This window comes from Microtus oregoni, unplaced genomic scaffold (genome assembly GCF_018167655.1).
Source record: "Microtus oregoni isolate MIOR12 unplaced genomic scaffold, Mior012 000029F_ref0000214, whole genome shotgun sequence".
Lineage (NCBI taxonomy): Eukaryota > Metazoa > Chordata > Mammalia > Rodentia > Cricetidae > Microtus > Microtus oregoni.
Window position 1 is genome coordinate 7,314,288 of NW_024543088.1, and position 17,896 is coordinate 7,332,183.

The following is a 17,896-nucleotide window of genomic DNA, read 5'->3' on the forward strand; positions in this document are numbered from 1 at the left end:
AATCAGGAAGCCTCTCTTAGAAGAGAGCACTTGCTTGCCTCAAGCAAGCAGAGCAGACCCAAGAAATTGATGCTACCAAGAAACCTGGAGCAATGCTTTCATTTTGTTCTAGAATTACTTCCAAAGCTGTCTCAGGTTTTAAGTGGATACAGTGGTCCACACGTTGGCGCCATTCTGTTGAAGGTGCTGCGGGCTGTATTCCTGCCACCCAGCTCCTGGCCGCCTGGCTAGCTTATGCCCCAAAATAACAACACACAAACTGTATTCATATAAACACTGCTTGGTCCATTTCTATTAATGTGTGCAGCACACGAGGTTTGGCTTAACAGGAAGATTCTAGCCTAGTCTAGAATAGAGCTTTGAGAACACATGTGTTTTGGATAGTCACTGTCAATTCTGTAGAAATCTTGTGAAATCATGGCATTTCTCTCCTTCAAAAAGTTATTCACACCAAAGGACCCAAGTAATATATGGGTACCAAATTACCTTTTCTCATTCAAACATGTCATGGGGCCTTTGATCACTAATATTCACTTTATGTTTAATAGCCAAGTCTACTTTACTTTAATATCCCAAAATTTCCTTTACTAATAGACCATGGAGGAACTCCAAAAAGATAGGAAGACAACATGCACACCCTTACTGGCAAACAGGTCTGGGTGTCATCAAACCTAGTGTCACAATAGAGACTGGGGTGAGGGGAATGAGTGATCCAGGGTTTATGGTTGTCTACTGATCCTATCTAATGGTTTGGAATGTCAGATATGTCCCCTTGGATACTGTCCCTTCTTGTGTGCTTTCACTATTTCCTGTAGTGCTGCTTTGTCAAGTCCTTCCTACCGTTTTTTTTTTTTTATGGTTCTATAGTGCATGTAGAGATGACTGTTAATGTCGGTGTGGGTTATATAGGCTGGAAACATTTTGGTAGTTGGGAACAGCAAGCAAGGCATATCCACCAGGAACAACAAAAAACTATAAACAGTGTGGCTAATAAAGAAGCCATAGAAAGAATAAATAGAACATGATAAAGGATGTATGTGAGTTAATTTATTAATATTTTGTGCTCAGATCCTTTGGTTAGATTTCCCATTGCTATATCAAATCTTTCTGAACACTGAATGGTTTAGCGGGGTTTACCCACCAAATAAAACTTGATAAGAGGGACCAAAGTTCTAAATTATCAGATCTGGTTCTTGATGCCTCTCTGCCACTCTGGTCATTGGTAGTGTATGTCTGGAGGCCTCAGAAAAAGATGGATTGTCTTCTCTGTGATGAAGGCAGATATTTAATTATTTTTCCTACTATCTGGGCAAGTAAAACATAAGTAGTAAATATCATGAACTAAAGTCATCTATAAATGGAGTTAAATAGCTGGGAGGTGGTGGTGCACGCCTTTAATCCCAGCACTCAGGTGGCAGAGGCAGGCGGATCTCTGTGAGTTCGAGGCCAACCTGGTCTACAAGAGCTAGTTTGAGGAAAGGTTCCAAAACCACAGAGAAACCCTGTCCCGAAAAACCAAAAAAAAAAAATTGAGGTAAATAGGAGTATGAAGATCTAGAATCTTTCACAGCAAGGTTACTTTAGGTCAATCTCTTATCTGTAAATGAGGCAAAACCTGAGTATACTTATTTTTCTAACTCTTTGAGGGACTATCAATTAAGAGTCTTAGAATGTAGTATATTTATGCTAGTTAATATCTACGAATGGCTTTAATGAAGTACTTTTGCCTGGACACTTAATGCTGGCCAAATGACTGCCAATAAAGATAATCACAGGCAGTTAGTTCTGTGTTTACATTGGAAAAAAGAATGAAGTTCTCATAGTGGGGAGGAAGGTTTTTTTGACAGTGTGCCTGTTTTTCATATAATTCAGGGAAATTTTGCACAAAAAGTGATCAAATGGTACTAAACTGTGGGAGGTATATCCAAAGTAAGTAACAGATGTTAGTATGCTATGGGAGAATTCTGTAGCGAGGAAACATCCAGTTCCTTACAAGACAATTATGCCAGTATGCCTTACATCTTGATTAAATCCATCACCTAACAGAATTATAGATTCTGATGGGTCGATCTTGTGAAACAATAACTGTATACTTACTGCATAATTCTGTGGCTTGTAGTAGGTGAATGATTCTGTAATTTCACAGCATGTATTAATGCATGTCATGTGAATCAAGACAGACCTGATTAATGGTTATACAATTGGGGGGTTTCTCTTGAGCAAATAAATATTTAAGGAAGGGTTTTTGTTGTAGTTTTGTTTTGTTTTGTAAATAGGTACTGTGGAATACTCCTATATACAATGACAATGTGTTGATGTCATTATTAGTAACAAAGTATAAAAAGGAAAACCAAACTGAGGACTCTGGGAAGAACAAGGACAGAGTCAGAGAACTCATAAACCAAATGAAGACATATAAGGAGATGAATGTGTTAGACTAATAAATGTACAACCACATGGCTGAGCATAGATCAGAAATATGGGTTAATTTGAAATGTTAGAGTTACCTAGTAATAAGCCTAAACTCTCTGCCAAGCATTTATAATTAATATTAAGTCTCCATGTCAGTTTTTGGAAACTGTCAGAAGAGGAAATCTCCACCTACAAATGTGTATAGTCCTGATTGACAAAACTGGGTCATCCCAAGGTTTCAGACACAGGCCATTGACTGTAGCAGTGGTTTCATGTCACAGATCTAAATCAGCTCACATTACACAAGTTCACACTGCTGTGGGATGATAATGCTTGTGTTCTCTGAATATGTATTCATTTCATTGGTTAACAATATACCAGAATAAGCCTATAGTTAGGCGGAATAAGGCTAGGCAGGAGTGTGCAAAGGAGATAAAGAGATCAGCAATTAGACTTTGATATGACAGCATATGTCCAAGTTAATGCAGCTGCCAAGAAGGCCTGGCATAGACTTTCATCTTCTAAAGAACAGGCTGAGGAGTTGTCTAGTATGAGACAGGGATCAGATAAATTATTTCAAAACTTTGTCTCCAGACTGACACAGACATCTAATTGGTTGATTGGAGGTACAGAAGCAGGGCAATCAATAGTTAAAGAGCAAGTATTTGAGAATCCTAATGCTGTGCATAAAGCGGCTCAAAACCTTTCAGAAAGCATGGTGTCATTGTGTACAAATGGCAGCCCAATATGCCGAAATCAGCCATAAAATGGCACCAAAATGTGAGTCAGACCAGTGAACCACAAAACACACAGAAATGTCGTCATGTGTACAGGGAGCTCGTGACGGATCCCACAAGAAAACTGCACCACAGGTGGAGAGGTAAGTAATGAGTGCTCAGAAATAAGTAGTAGATATTAAAATGAAAGAGTAAAGCTGGGCATAAAATTGGGAGTAAAAACGCAAATATTTGTAAACATGGCACAAGGAAATAGTACTCAAGTGTCTGTACAGTTGCTAAGATGGATTTTGATAGCCAGAGTAGCTGAAGAGAAGTAGAGACAAAGGAAGAAATTTTTAGAGTTTTTAAATATGGTCCTTCCCCAGCACTGGCAGTGTATCCGCTGCCATCTTCAGGCAGCTCCAGAATGTGGAGAGACCAAAATAAGTTTTGCCTACACCTTTTCCACCAGCAGTGCTGTGGTCACCAAGCCACAGCCTCTCCAACTTCTGACTGAGTGAAAAGAATGAAGGGGGTATGGTGTTTGCCCTAGGATTGGCCTAGGTTACTGCTGAGATTGGGGTAGTCCAAGCATACATGCTGTGGCCAGCTGAGTCTGACCCATGCTGTGCCATGTAGCCAGGAGAGGCAGACTGGAAAGTTTAAAAGGCTATACCTCCCACAGTCAGCACCGACAGCCCGTCAGTGGAAATACCTATAGGCTAATTGACCCATTAGACAAGGAGCCTATAATGGATAAATCTATGGCTTTTAACAGAGGAGAGGATTCAGAATTCCTCTTATTGTGTAATTTCAAGGTTAAAATAATAAAGCAAGTATAGTAAAAATCATTATGACTGTACCCACTTAAGCTTAAGAATGTGGCAGTCTCAAAGCCTCTGTAATGGTGAACACCTGAGAACCTGAGCTAAATTTGCCAGCTGGTCATAGTCTGTTATGGGACATAGTCTGTAGCTATCATGCAATCTTCTGGCAGGAGAAAAAGAAATCAGCTTAGTTGTCATTTGGTGCTTGGGTTGCTCTCATGGCTGTCAGAAGTGCCTGTGACTCCTGGTGTCAGCCTGAAGCCACAGAACAAACATCATCTTTGGTTTCTTAAAATATGTACTCATTAGTATTCTTTGAACCCTTGCATCTTTTGAACAGGAGAATCAGTCTACTCCACATTGTGTAATGGGCTGTGCTAGCTAGCCATGTCATGTCCAGGAGGATAAAGGCAGTGTGGTTGTGGATTGCAGGAAGACAGCTGTGTCATCTATCTGATAGAGGCATCAGTGATATTGAATTTCATATCTCTGCAGATCTGTAAAAGTCTGGGTCTGGGGTGGAAGCCAGAGCCAAGGAATCCTGCGCTGTGTCTTTAAGCACACTGTAAGGCTTAGGGAGGTTCTCTTGTCAATCAATACTCAGTAGCCAATCAAGACCTCCAGGCCGACCTGTCAGTCAGAAAACAGGCAGGGCACTTCCTGGCGCCATGCTGCTGGATTGATTTTAAAGCTGAGCAGGCGCCAGTGGATTGTATTCTGTGCTGTGAGTGCTACTGCAGCGAGCTCTGAGGAGAACATGGGTGAGCCTGGAAGCCACGACATGGTGAGTAAGGGGTTGCTGTTCCAAGATGAGGAGGAGAGGATGGTGAGCCATGGGAGACAGTCTGGCACGCCCTCCTTGAGCGAGTGCAGGAACCCATGGCTACCATCAGTGTTTACTGAAGTCCCATATCGTCCTTGCAACTCCCCAGAACCAGGTCTTGGCCACTGAATGACTTCCCTCTGTGGGCTGCATCTGCGAAAAGCATTTCCAGCAGGAAATTGTGTGTAGAAACATCTTTGAGGTCCACATCAACGTGGTTTTGGCGGGATCCCAAACTTGGAGATGCCTAGTTTTTCTATTATCTTTCAGAAGCTTTCCTCTTTGCATTTAACATTTAGGAGTACGATCCCTTTGGAGTTAATTTTGTGGAGTTTGTAAATGGCATTCTTGCGTTCCTTCCCACTCTACCACTAACCGGTGGTGCAGAAGAGTAGAAATTTGATATAAAGGCATCACCAATGCTTAGGAGATATTAGCCGAGGAAGCCTGACTCTAAATTACCCAAAGATAGCAAAGTAGTGTGCTAACTAGGCCTGGTAGAGATTAAGATGCTAGGATACAAAATTGTTTACAAGGATTGTTTAAACATTTCACTCTAGACCATGACAGAGACACCACTGATTTATAAACAGCCACTACTCCTGTACCAAATCAATGAAGAAACCTCTAACGTGCTGCTCTTGGTCATTATGGGATCATAATCAACATTAGGGTGTGGTGTGACTTAAAGTTCCAATTCTTTTTAGAGAAAATTATAGTTCTGTCAGATGTATATGCTGAGAGAAGTGACAGTCATTTGAAAAGGAAAATGCTGTTGTGTTGAGAGCTGGCCATATCAATGATGTCTTTCCATTTAGGGTCCAACTCATGGAGAAGGAACTTAGCTCCTTCTCAAAACCAGGGATACTCTTGGCAGAGCCAGGAACAGCCTAGTGAGTGTCTTGGCCTTGGGGTTTTGCCTAAGGTCCTGAGTTATGGAGAATAAAATAGAACTTCTCCATTGTAACCGGGAATATGTTTGGAAGAGGTGGTAAGGATCTGGAAACAGTGCCTTTCTGGAGAGGTTTTTTAGATCCTGGGAAACCAAGTCTTCCCACCACAGTGAGCTATGATCCCAAGGCCAATTTGAGCATAGTCCATAATATTCTTGAGATCACCTTTGTTTTCCTTGTGTTGCATTTTTTTTTTTTGAGACCGGGTTTTTCTGTGGCTTTGGAGTCAGTCCTGGAACTAGCTCTTTTTTCTTTTTTTTTTGGTTTTTCGAGACAGGGTTTCTCTGTGGCTTTGGAGCCTGTCCTGGAACTAGCTCTGTAGACCAGGCTAGTCTCAAACTCACAGAGATCCGCCTGCCTCTGCCTCCCGAGTGCTGGGATTAAAGGCATGCGCCACCATCGCCCGGCTTGGAACTAGCTCTTGGAGACCATTCTGGCCTCGAAATTCCTGAGAGCCACCCGCCTCTGCCTCTGAAGTCCTGGGATTAAAGGAGTCCTGGTATTAAAGGCGTGGGCCTCTGCCATCACCACCACCCTGCCCTTGTGTTACATTGCTTGATTAACCTTATTCTGAGTTTGTCTCATTGTGTGGTAATTTCTGCTGATTTTTTAGAAGTCTCCTATTTCCTCCCATTTCCCCTTACAAATGGTATACAAGAAGCTATTCATCTTCAGAAGTTTACTTGGAATAAGACATAGCTTATACAAGACTTCTATGTCTCAGTTTTTATCATACTTTAGTTCCAGTTTTCCTGTCTTTCTCACCTTCTGGCACTGCACGTAGGGCCCTGTCAGTAAAGTATGGCCTGCTGCTTCAGGTCACTTACATACTTTTGACATAATCATGATAATATCTTTGCTGTGTAAGTTTCCCCATTCCCTAACTGGCAAGACATGCAGTTTCCAATCTCTATTTAATTTCTTCAAAGTGTAAGCTAGAGTCTGAACCTAAAAGAAACTCAAGGATGACAGTGTATGTGGAATGCATTGTTTATTCTAGATTCTCTCCCCTTTTATTATTTGCCAGAGATGTATGCATGCTATCATTGTACAGATTTTTCTTTATTAATCTCTTAAGTGTGTACAGTGTTTTCTCACTGGAAAGGGATATTCTAGAATAGCTGCCCTTCCTGCATTGTAGAATAATATTGGTGAGATAAGGTCTCTTATGTTTTTATATGAAACCTCGATTTCATTCTGTGGCATTCCAGGTCAATGACCTTGCTGTCTTGATTTAAAATTCTTTTATTTATTTTTTTTTGAGATGAGGTTTCTCTGTAGCTTTGGTGCCTGTTTCAGAACTGTCTTTTGTAGATCAGGCTGGCCTCAAAATCCAAGAGATCTGCCTGCCTCTGTGTCCCAAGTGCTGGGATTAAAGGCGTCTGCCACCACCACCTGGTAATGATTCAATTTTTTTTTGAGACAGTGTTTCTCTGTGGCTTTGGAGCCTGTCCTGTAACTAGCTCTGTAGACCAGGCTAGTCTCAAACTCACAGAGATCCGCCTGCCTTTGCCTCCTGAGTGCTTGGATTAAAGGCGCGTGCCACCATCGCCAGGCATGATTCAAAATTCTTAAATGACTATGTGGCCTCAGATTTTTAAAATTACCCACTTGAGTCATGAATTCAACTATTCATTATACTCACAGGAGAAGGATCTGCATGTGGAACATGGTTTCTGCCTTCAGACCAGAGTAGAAAGAATAGTTTAATGAGTGCACTGCAGAGGAAATGGGAGAAAATCAGCTGCTGGGGTCACCTTTATTGAGAGGATGAAACTCAGACACTGCAAGCTCATAATTGCTCTCTCAGGCTCTCTAGACCCTTATCATCCCTGCCTAGTTGATTCTGTAAATTGTGGTCTTTTCCATGTCCTTGACACATCTGGCTTCTAAAAAACCCTCACCCAAATTTCTGCTGGCTTCCACATGCTTTAGCTAGTATTTTAGTAAAGTTTTTTACATCTGCCATAATCAATTTTCAGAGAAAGGCCATCTTTTGACAGTTAGTCTAGGAAACAATCTATGATCTTATTAGAGTAAAGCTAGGAATCATTATATTGATTATTGTTTTCTTTTTGTTACTTGTATTTTGTTCTACTCTAAATTCTGAACCATTGAACTTCTCATTCCTTGCCATCCAGGCAGTGTTGTTTATGGGTTGCTTCTTTTCCCTTAGGCCTCAAGTTAGTACCATCATTGGGTTGCCACTACACCAATTTAAGCCACCAATTTCCTGGTATATCTTCGGGACAACACACTGGGTGTCAGATATTTTGTGGCTGGGTTTCTTTTTTATTCCTGCCACATGGAGCCATATGTCATTGGAGAAGATGACAGGTTCAGGCTCCATATTCTTAGTTACTGGGAGTCCTCACTACGGTTGCCCTCTTAGCTAGCAAAAAGTTTCTATTATATTAGGTTTCCACATCAACTTTAAACATTTCCTATTCCAGTCATCTCTCCCTATATATTCTCCCTCCATCCATCCATTATCCTATGATTGTTGCTCTTGCAATTTTCTGTTCATTCATAAAGTCTATTCTATTTTCGTCTTTCAGGTGGGCTCCATGCATCCCACGCTACAGCCATTCTTGTAATTTACCCTTTCTGAGTCTATGGATTGTACTCAGATTATTTTTAAACAACTGTTAATATCCACAAATATATGAGTACATATAATGTTTGTCTTTGTGGTTCTGCTTTTACTTGCTCAGAATAAAAAAAAAACCTGAGGAAACTATATGTTAAAATAAAAAATAAAACAAAAATTCTAAATAGAATTCTAAGTAGATGAATTTAAAACTGGCTGAAAAGCAGATAAATAAATGTTCAACAACCTTAGCTATCAAGGAAATATAAATCAAAAGTACTTTAATGATTAATCTTATACCTGTCAGATTGGCTAGTATCAATAACACAAGTGACATTTCATACTGGCTAAAATACAGACAAAAAGGAACACTCCCCCATTGTTGCTGAGATTGTAAACCTGTATAGCCACTATGGAAATCAATATGGCAATTCCTCAGATAATTGGAAATCTATCTACCTCAAGACTCAGCTATAACACTGTGGTAGTTTGAATATAATTGGCCCCCATAATCTCTTATGGAGTGGAAGTAGTGGGAGGTGTGGCTGTTCTGGAGTTGGCATGGTCTTGTTGGAGGAAGTATGTCACTGTGGGTTTTTGAGTTCTCTTATCCTCAGGATAATTCCCAGTGTGTCAGACTATGTCCTGTTTGCTCTTAGTCAAGAACAAAGGACTCTCAGTTCCAGTATCACATCTGGCTGCCAGCTTACAGGCTTCAAGCCATGATGATAATTAACTCAACCTCTGAAATTATATGTGAGCCCCCTCAATTAAATACTTTTGTTATAAGAGTTTCTCTGGTCACGGTGTCTCTTTCCAAAAAAAAAAAAAAAAAAACTAAAACAGAAGTTGGTCTCAGGGACTAGAGTATTGCCGTGCTAGTCCTAACCATGCTTTTGTTTCGAATCATAAGGTCTTTGATTCTTTGGCTTACAAAAAGGAAAAATGCATTTGTCACTGCATACAGGGTCATACTAGGAGGAGCATGGGAGAGAGTGACCTTGATAACGAAATGAAATATCAGGAGCCAGCTCAAGAGGTTTCAGAGAGGAATTTTAATATGTTTCTTACATGTCGGGGAGTGGTGGCACATGCCTTTAATCCCAGCACTTGGGAGGCAGAGGCAGGCGGATCTCTGTGAGTTCGAGACCAGCCTGGTCTACAACAGCTAGTTCCAGGAGAGGCTCCCAAACAACAGAGAAACCCTGTCTCAAAAAACCAAAAAAAAAATATGATTCTTACAAATGATTCTTGTGATGTTTTGGTGAAGGAAGTGCCTTGGTTCAAACAGTCTGCCTGAGGCTAAAGTAAGGAGATTTTGATTAATTCCCTGGGAAGAAGAATCCTCAACACAGCGTGAGATAGATTTTGTCAAGTGGATGTTGGTGATAACTCTACTGAAGATACTTAATAAAAGGGATTCGTGGCTGAGGGGGTGGTGGCACATTGACTTTAATCCTAGTACTCTGAACACAGAGGCCGGCACACCTCTGTTAGTTCAAGGACAGCTTAGTTTACACATCAAGTTTCAGAACATCCAAGCTTATACAGCCAAAATCAGAAAGCTGGTAAAGATAGAATTAAACAAGGTGTCATGTTCCAACCCCAGTAAGCAGCAGAACCTGACAGCTGGGGCATCGTGGTTCTGGCTTAAGAGTTAAGGATAAAAGAAAGGCATTATATTCTGTTTCTTCTTATCTGAGGCTGAAGAATCAGCTGTGATGAGCAAGTTATTAGAAGTATTTAAGCAAAATATGGTTCTGCTGGATACTTAATGCTGGACAGCTAGAGCTAAAAATTTAGTGATGATTACGAGACCAGCATCACTGATGTGAAAATGTCTGGGAAGTGTTTTCTAAGAGCACAGAGCAACTGTCTTCCAGGGGTAGCCACAGTTGTACCTCAACAGGTAGGTGGAGTTTCTAATGTGTTTCACCAGGTGGTAATATTTTGAAGGTATTGATGGATGTAAGGCTTGGCACTGTGAGAGGTCAGAAAAGGACATCACTGAAGGTGCAGTGTCATTCGCAGTTGAATGCCCAGGACTGTAAGGGTCTGGCCAATAGGTGTGGCACCCTAAGGAGATTCTATGAAAAATACTGGTGAAGGTGAAACTTATTTACAACAGAAGACTCCAGTGTCTGGAGAGGCCAGCACTGTGAGATGACCACCAAAACAGCAGTAGCAGTGGAATTGAGCCAGCCAGAGTCTAGAGGACCAGATTTGTGTACTGCAGAGGGCAGAGTCAGTGTATTGACCCAAAGCCTATGGAAGGGTCCTAATGATCTTGAGTGGGCCTTAATATTGGAAGGTTGGAATTCTTTAATTATCCAAGATTTAGCGATCCCAGGGTCATAGGTTACCTGCCAAGGAGAGCTACTAATGTGCAATGGAACCCGCCAAAGAAAAAGAAGTGTGATTTTCTTGACAAAGCTGAACAGGATTAGAAACCTGGAGAGCTATTGGACATGGAATTAGTTATCATTACATTGACTTTTTTCTTTATTGTTACTTGTATTTGTTTCTACTGTAATTCTTTGAGCCATTTAACTTCTGGATCCTGCCCATCTAGGTGCTCTTCCTAGGCATGTTGGGCCTCAATTTGGGCCAGTCATTGGTTAGCCACTACACAAATCTTGAGCCACCATTTTCCTGATCTATCTTCCAACACCACATGTGTGTGTCAAATATTATGTGGATGGCTTGGTTTTATAGTCCCACTACTGGGAACCATATGTGATTACAGAAGATGGCCAGTACAGGCTCCATATTTCTGAGTTATAGGGAGTCCTCACTATAATGACCCTCAAAGATTGCAGAAAGTTGTTACTGCACTGTTTGACCATCATCCATTGAAAGATTTCCTATTCTAGTAATTTCTTGCTGTGTTTTCCCCCTACATACCTACATTTACTCTTATGATCCTCCCTATTCTTGATCTGTGTACTCCCACAAAATCTAGTCTATTTAATAGAATCTTTGGGATCCATGCACCCCCTGCTACAGCCATCTTTGTCACTTACCTTATCTGGGTCTGTGGATTGTACAGTAATTAGTCTTGATTCAACAGCTAATATCCACTTACAGTGAGTACACATCATATTTGTCTATGTAGTTTGGATTTACTTGTTCAGAAGCAAAAGACCTCAAGCAACACATCTAGAAATAAATTAATTGAATAAAAATGTGGTACAGATTTAAACAAGGAGTTCTAAGTAAATGAATCTAAACTGTCTTAGAAACACTTAACTACATGTTCAATATACTTAGCATCAATCAAATGTACATCAAAAGAGCTTTTAGAATTCACCTTATACCTGTCAGAATAGATAGGTTCAAGAACATAATGGAAAACGCATGCTGGCAAGGATGTTGAATAAGTAGAACGTTGATTGGCTAGGATCAATAACACAAGTGACATCGAATACTGGCAAAAAATGGACAGAAAGAAACACTCCCCCATTGTTGCTGAGAATGTAAATCCGTATAGCCACTCTTGTAACCAATATGGCAGTACCTCAGATAATTGGGAATCTATCTATTTTAAGACTCAGATAAACCACGCTGGTAGTTTGAATGCAGTGAGACCCAAAAATCTCCTAGGGAGTGAGTGGCACTATTAGTTGTGGCTTTATTGGGCTGGGTTATGGCCAAGTCAGGTCAATATCATGATTGTTATAAGAGACTTTACATTGAAACACTTCAGGAACTGTTCCAGCCTATGACAGTCATTGAAGTTAGAGTAAATACGTGTTATCATGGGATGACTATGAATATTTATGCATCAGGGTCAGAATGTAGTTGATCGAAGGAAAAGGTCCCAGATTAGAAGAAGTGGTTGAACATTTGTCATTCCGGGGTGCTCTTCTTTGTTGTAACATTGACTAGGAGAAATCTTTTGGATGAAATTCCTATATTGGGGATTGGATTTTCATGTTCATAGCCTGAACCTATTTCTGGTTATGTGTGTCCTGATGTTATGACTTCACCACCATTATAGATGGTGTCACTCAATGACAAAACATGCAGTTGAAGCAATTCCTGTTCACCCTTAAGCCTTTTACTATCCTGATTTCTATTTTAATTTTTGGTTTTTTCCTTTTGATTTTGAAAGACAATGTTTTTTCTGTGTAGCTCTTGGTCCTCAGTGTAGCTCCTTAGACCATGGTGTTCTCAACTCAGAAATACAAATGATCCTGGCTATTGCACAGAGGGATTAATGGCGGAGCAACAGGCTTGTTATTTTTCTGTCTTCTTTTACTGTCTGATGAGCCTGGAATATACGTTTTTGTACATTTCAAGAATAAGTTTCGTGCCGGGCGGTGGTGGCGCACGCCTTTAATCCCACCACTCGGGAGGCAGAGGCAGGCGGATCTCTGTGAGTTCGAGGCCAGCCTGGTCTACAAGAGGTAGTTTCAGGACAGGAACCAAAAGCTACGGAGAAACCCTGTCTCGAAAAATCAAAAAAAAAAATGAATAAGTTTTGATGCTGAGCTTATTGAAATGTGAAGTTTGGTGGAGGGTATCATTTCCTTTCCCAGGAGAGTAGTATGCATGACATCAGTACCTCTGCCATTTGCATCCTTGCACTGCAGGGGCGTGACTTTCTACGTGCCTCTATTTTTTTGTTGTTGTTTTGAATGCTTTCAATGAATATGAGGTTGTATCTGTATACAAGGGTATGTACCACAGGCATGCCTGTTTCTCACGGTTGTCACAAGAGGCGTCAGAACCTATGAAGTTGAAGTAATGGAGAATTACAAGTCCCTATTAGTACTGGTAATTGTGCCCGCTTATCTGCAAGGACAGCAAGACCGCTTCTTTGCTGACCCATCTCCCTTACTCTGTGTTGTTTATGATCATCATTTGCAGGGCTGAAGTTTTCTTTGGTCCATTTGTAAGTGTTAAACATGCACTCCCTTTTAAGATCTTATTATGAAACAGTTTAACCTGGGCCACTGCAAGTTCTGGAAGATGAATGTAGAACTAAAGTAAATACAAAACTTTTTATAAGAACTTCATTTAAAACCTCTGATTTCCTTTTACATTTTTTTTGGGGGGGGGTTTCGAGACAGGGTTTCTCTCTGGGTTTGGAACTTGTCCTGGAACCAGCTCTGTAGACAAGGCTGGCCTCGAACTCACAGAGATCCGCCTGCCTCTGCCTCCCGAGTGCTGGGATTAAAGGTGTGCGCCACTATCGCCCGGCTTCCTTTTACGTTTTTTATTTAAATGATTATGGATGGATACTGGGTTTTATCAATTTGTAAATCTGGCTTACCTGCAAGCCATTGCATAGGCTTTGACCGACATCAAATTCAATTTATTTCATCTGCTATTTTCATTGATCACTTTGATTAAAGTCACAAGTGAATATACCCAATTTTGCCATCCTTTTTCTAGATAATCATTGGTATTATTATTTCTGTAATGTTTTCTCAGTAGTGTTGATCTGCTTGCTGTTTGTCTCTGTATGTTTGTTTATTGGCATTTCTTTCTCAAGGCTGTATCCTTTTTAAAGGGTCAACGAATGGTACATATGAGCCTCTTCTTCAGTTTCCTTCTACAGTGACTTTTCTTTATATTCTAATGCAATGGCATGGAAGAAGTGTGGGAAGCAGCAGCAATATACAAATATATCATTGTAAAAGAAGTATCCTGTGTCAGGATCACACTTTGATTTATTGTTGATTGGATTCTTCTAGAACTCAGTGACCTATGAGGATGTTCACATTGACTTCACTGAGGAGGAGTGGGTTTTGCTGAATCCTTCCCAAAAGAGTCTCTACAAAGATGTGATGCTGGAGACATACAGGAACCTCACCGCTACTGGTAAGATTGTGAACTTTCCTTTACATTTAAAATAAGGGGACTACCCTGTATTATTTATTGATACCTTTTTATATTTTTGTTGGAGAAAGAGTAAGAATGAGCCAAATAACTAAGGCATAGTTCACTTAAGGTATTCAATTTTGTACAATATCCTTTAATATATTGTCTACTTTCTGTTCCTTTATTTTAGGCTACAGTTGGGAAGACCATAATTTTGAAGAGTATTGTCAATGTGCTAGAAAACATGGAAGGTAATTTTTATTTGCAACTTGGTGTATATTTGTCTCTGAAGAAATTTTAATTTGTCCTGGAAGATTTAAAGAAAAAAATAGTACAAATAATCATGCCATAACGTATATGGTTTATTATTAATTTCTCAATAATCATATGCCTCAATATGAGGTAAATGGTGTGTGCATTCCTCTAAACAGAAGAGAAGGAAACAATGTCTTAACTGATGCTACCATGAGAATTATACTGTAGAGCTGCTAATCCATTTAGTTTCATACCACTCAGATAACACATAGACACATTGAATATATAATAAGGATATGTTTAAAACTGTGCCAAAAATACTCTGTAGTAAAGCGCATGTTACTCATGTACTTATGACTTTGCCAAACTTGTTGAAAGAGTTGAGTCATGAGAGTAAGAAAGGCTCTTGTGGAGAAACATTAATTCCTATACCGCATGTCTGTGAGGAGCAGAAAGTCATACTGTGTGAATTCAATGTACAACCATTTATTTCTTCTTCCTTTATTAAGAATGTCATATGTCACAAGTCAGCTACCAAAATGGAAAGAGAGACTGTATCTCTTTCAGAATAATTAGAATCTAGGAAAGATATTTAGTATTTCAACACTGGGTAGATTTGTGGAATTGCTATATGATTATATTTAATTGGTTTTCAAACTTCCTTGGGAAGACATCAGCAAACTCACACTGAAGATAAGCCCTATGAGTGTTGGACTGTGTACTTACTTTTGTTTGTAGTTGTACACTTTCTTGTGGTAGGTATTGCACTACAGGAAAACATAAGAATGAAAAAGGAATGTAAGGTTATTTAAGACTGAGTTAGTCTCATTCCATTCATATATGCAAAAAATCTTAAATAAAATGATACTATAAATGGGGGTCATTTATAAAAAAACCCTTACCATCAAAGGTTCTTCAAAGAGACAAAACGTCTCATACTGAAGGAGAGCACCACGAATGTAAAACTTAAAATCTGATTCCTTTTTACAATAAAACAAATTTATAAAATTAATTTATACAGATATTAAAATGCATCAGTGTTATGTACATGGTAAATCTTTTACATGTCTCTACTATTTTCACAGGAATGAAAGAAACCATAATGTAGAGAAACCCTCTGAATATACCCAAGATGATAAAGCCTTTGCATGTTATAATCATCTTCAAAGCTATGAAAAAATTCATTCTACAGAGAAGTCCTATGATGTTATTCAATATGATGAAGGCTTTGCAGCTATCACTTGTCTCCAAATACTTAGAAGAACACATGCTAGAGAGAAACCCCACACATGTAATCAATGTGGTAAAGCCTTTTCACAGAACAATCATCTTCGAGTACATCAAAGGACACATACTGGAGAGAAACCTTATCAATGTAATCAATGTGATAAAGCTTTTTCAAAACAATCTAACCTCCAAATACATGAAAGAACACAGACTAAAGAGAAACCCCATGAATGTAATGAATGCGGTAAAGTCTTTGCACGTCAATATAATCTCCAACTTCACAAAAGAAGACATACTGGAGAAAATACCTCCATGTGTAATCAATGTGGTAAAGTCTTTTTACAACTCAGTAGTCTCCGAGTACATCAGAGGACACATACTGGAGAGAAACCCTATACATGTAATCAATGTGGTAAAGCCTTTTTACAGAACTGTCATCTTCGAGTACATCAAAGGACACATACTGGAGAGAAACCCTATACATGTAATCAATGTGGTAAAGCCTTTTCACAGAACAGTAATTTTCGAATACATCAAAGGACACATACTGGAGAGAAACCTTATAAATGTAATCAATGTGATAAAGCTTTTGTGAGTCATGGTGAGCTTCACAGACATAAAAGAAGACATACTGGAAAGAAGCCCTTTGAATGTAATCAATGTGATAAAGCTTTTTTAGAGCGCTCCAAACTCCAAAGACACAAAAGAACACATACTGGAGAGAAACCCTATGAATGTAATCAATGTGGTAAAGCCTTTTCATATATCAATAGTCTCCAAGTTCACAAAAGAACACATACTGGAGAAAAGCCATATGAATGTGATCAATGTGATAAAGCCTTTTCACAATTCAGTAGTCTACAAACACATAAAAGAATACATACTGGAGAGAAGCCTTATAAATGTAATCAATGTGATAAAGCCTTTTCACAACTGGGTAGTCTAAAATCACATAAAAGAACACATACTGGAGAGAAACCTTATAAATGTAATCAATGTAGTAAGGCCTTTGCATGTCGTAGAAGTGTACGCATCCATAAAGGAACACATGCTGAATAGAAACCCTACAATTTTAGCAAATGTGGTAGAGCCTTTGTATGTGGCAACAGGCTTTAAATCTTGAGAACAAAATCATACTGCAAAGAAACCTTTTTTTTTAATTTTTGAGACAGTGTTTCTCTGTAACATTGGAATCTGTTGTGGAACTCACGTATAGAAGAGGCTGGCCTTACACTCACAGAGATTTGTCTGTCTCCCAAGTGCTGGATTACAGGGGTGTGCCTCCACAGTTTAGCCTGTCAAACGCTTTAAGTGCAATCAGTGTGGTAAAGTTTTCATCTTCTTGGTAGTCTTTATACAAGAGTAAACGTTTGGTGGAAAAGAGGTCTATTAAGGCCTTTGCATATCACAGTACTCTGAGGTACTCAGAAGATTCCTACTAAAGGGACTGTAACTGTAAATGTTTTTGAAATATCTTCATCCAATACACATTTACTTACATAAGACTGAGAAGAAAACAAGTCTACAAGTATCATAACTGTTCAAGCATTATAAAGTCTCTATTTTGTTCACACCTGCAAAATTATATGGACAGAAGTCCTATGAATTCACTGATAAGGTAACTATTTTTGATTTTGCACTTTTCTTCAATTATATAAATACAGCTATCTCTAGAAATTAGCTGACTTTGGGAAGTAACCAGGCTACCTTAATGATAAACAATTATATTTTTATTTATTATAAGAGAAAACTCATGCCACAGGAATGGAAAGTCCAAGTTCCACTGTGTCCTATGGGAATCACCCAGATAGCAAGCACCTGGTCTACCCCAGTTTTTTCTCCTGGGCTCCAGGAAGCCATGCCTTAACTAGATTCCACTTCTTTAAGATGATTGGTTAACAAAGCTTCCCCTATCACTTATCCAGATGTAAAATTTGGTAGATGGGTATGAGTGCCTCTTCTGTGTCTGTGATGAATCATAATGTCTAAGTCACTTAATAAAAGCGTTTAATGTGACTCTGGGTTCCAGACGGTTACATGATTACTTTGAGAGTGTTGTCACAAGAAGTCTCAGACATGACACCTACACCGGGAAGTGAAGGACTCATATACTTAGCCTGTATCATGAACTAGGTATAGGATCTTGAAATGGTGTGTGAATGTATATTCTCAGTAAAAAACCCATGACATTTCTTCCAGTATGACAATATGTTCTAAATTTTCCCAAATGATGCCATTAATTGAAAATGATTAATTTCTGT

General features: G+C 39.4%; 1 protein-coding gene across 1 annotated transcript; it reads left to right on the forward strand.

The window, feature by feature from the left end:
* Positions 1–4,715: 4,715 nt before the first annotated feature.
* LOC121464653 (zinc finger protein 120-like) lies at positions 4,716–16,601 on the forward strand (the record flags this gene model as incomplete). Its single annotated transcript, XM_041677682.1, has 5 exons — positions 4,716–4,784; positions 14,027–14,153; positions 14,344–14,404; positions 15,494–15,781; positions 16,034–16,601. Coding segments are annotated over exons 1-5 (1,113 nt in total), but the record flags the coding sequence as incomplete, so codon positions are not given.
* Between the last annotated feature and the right edge of the window lie 1,295 nt (positions 16,602–17,896).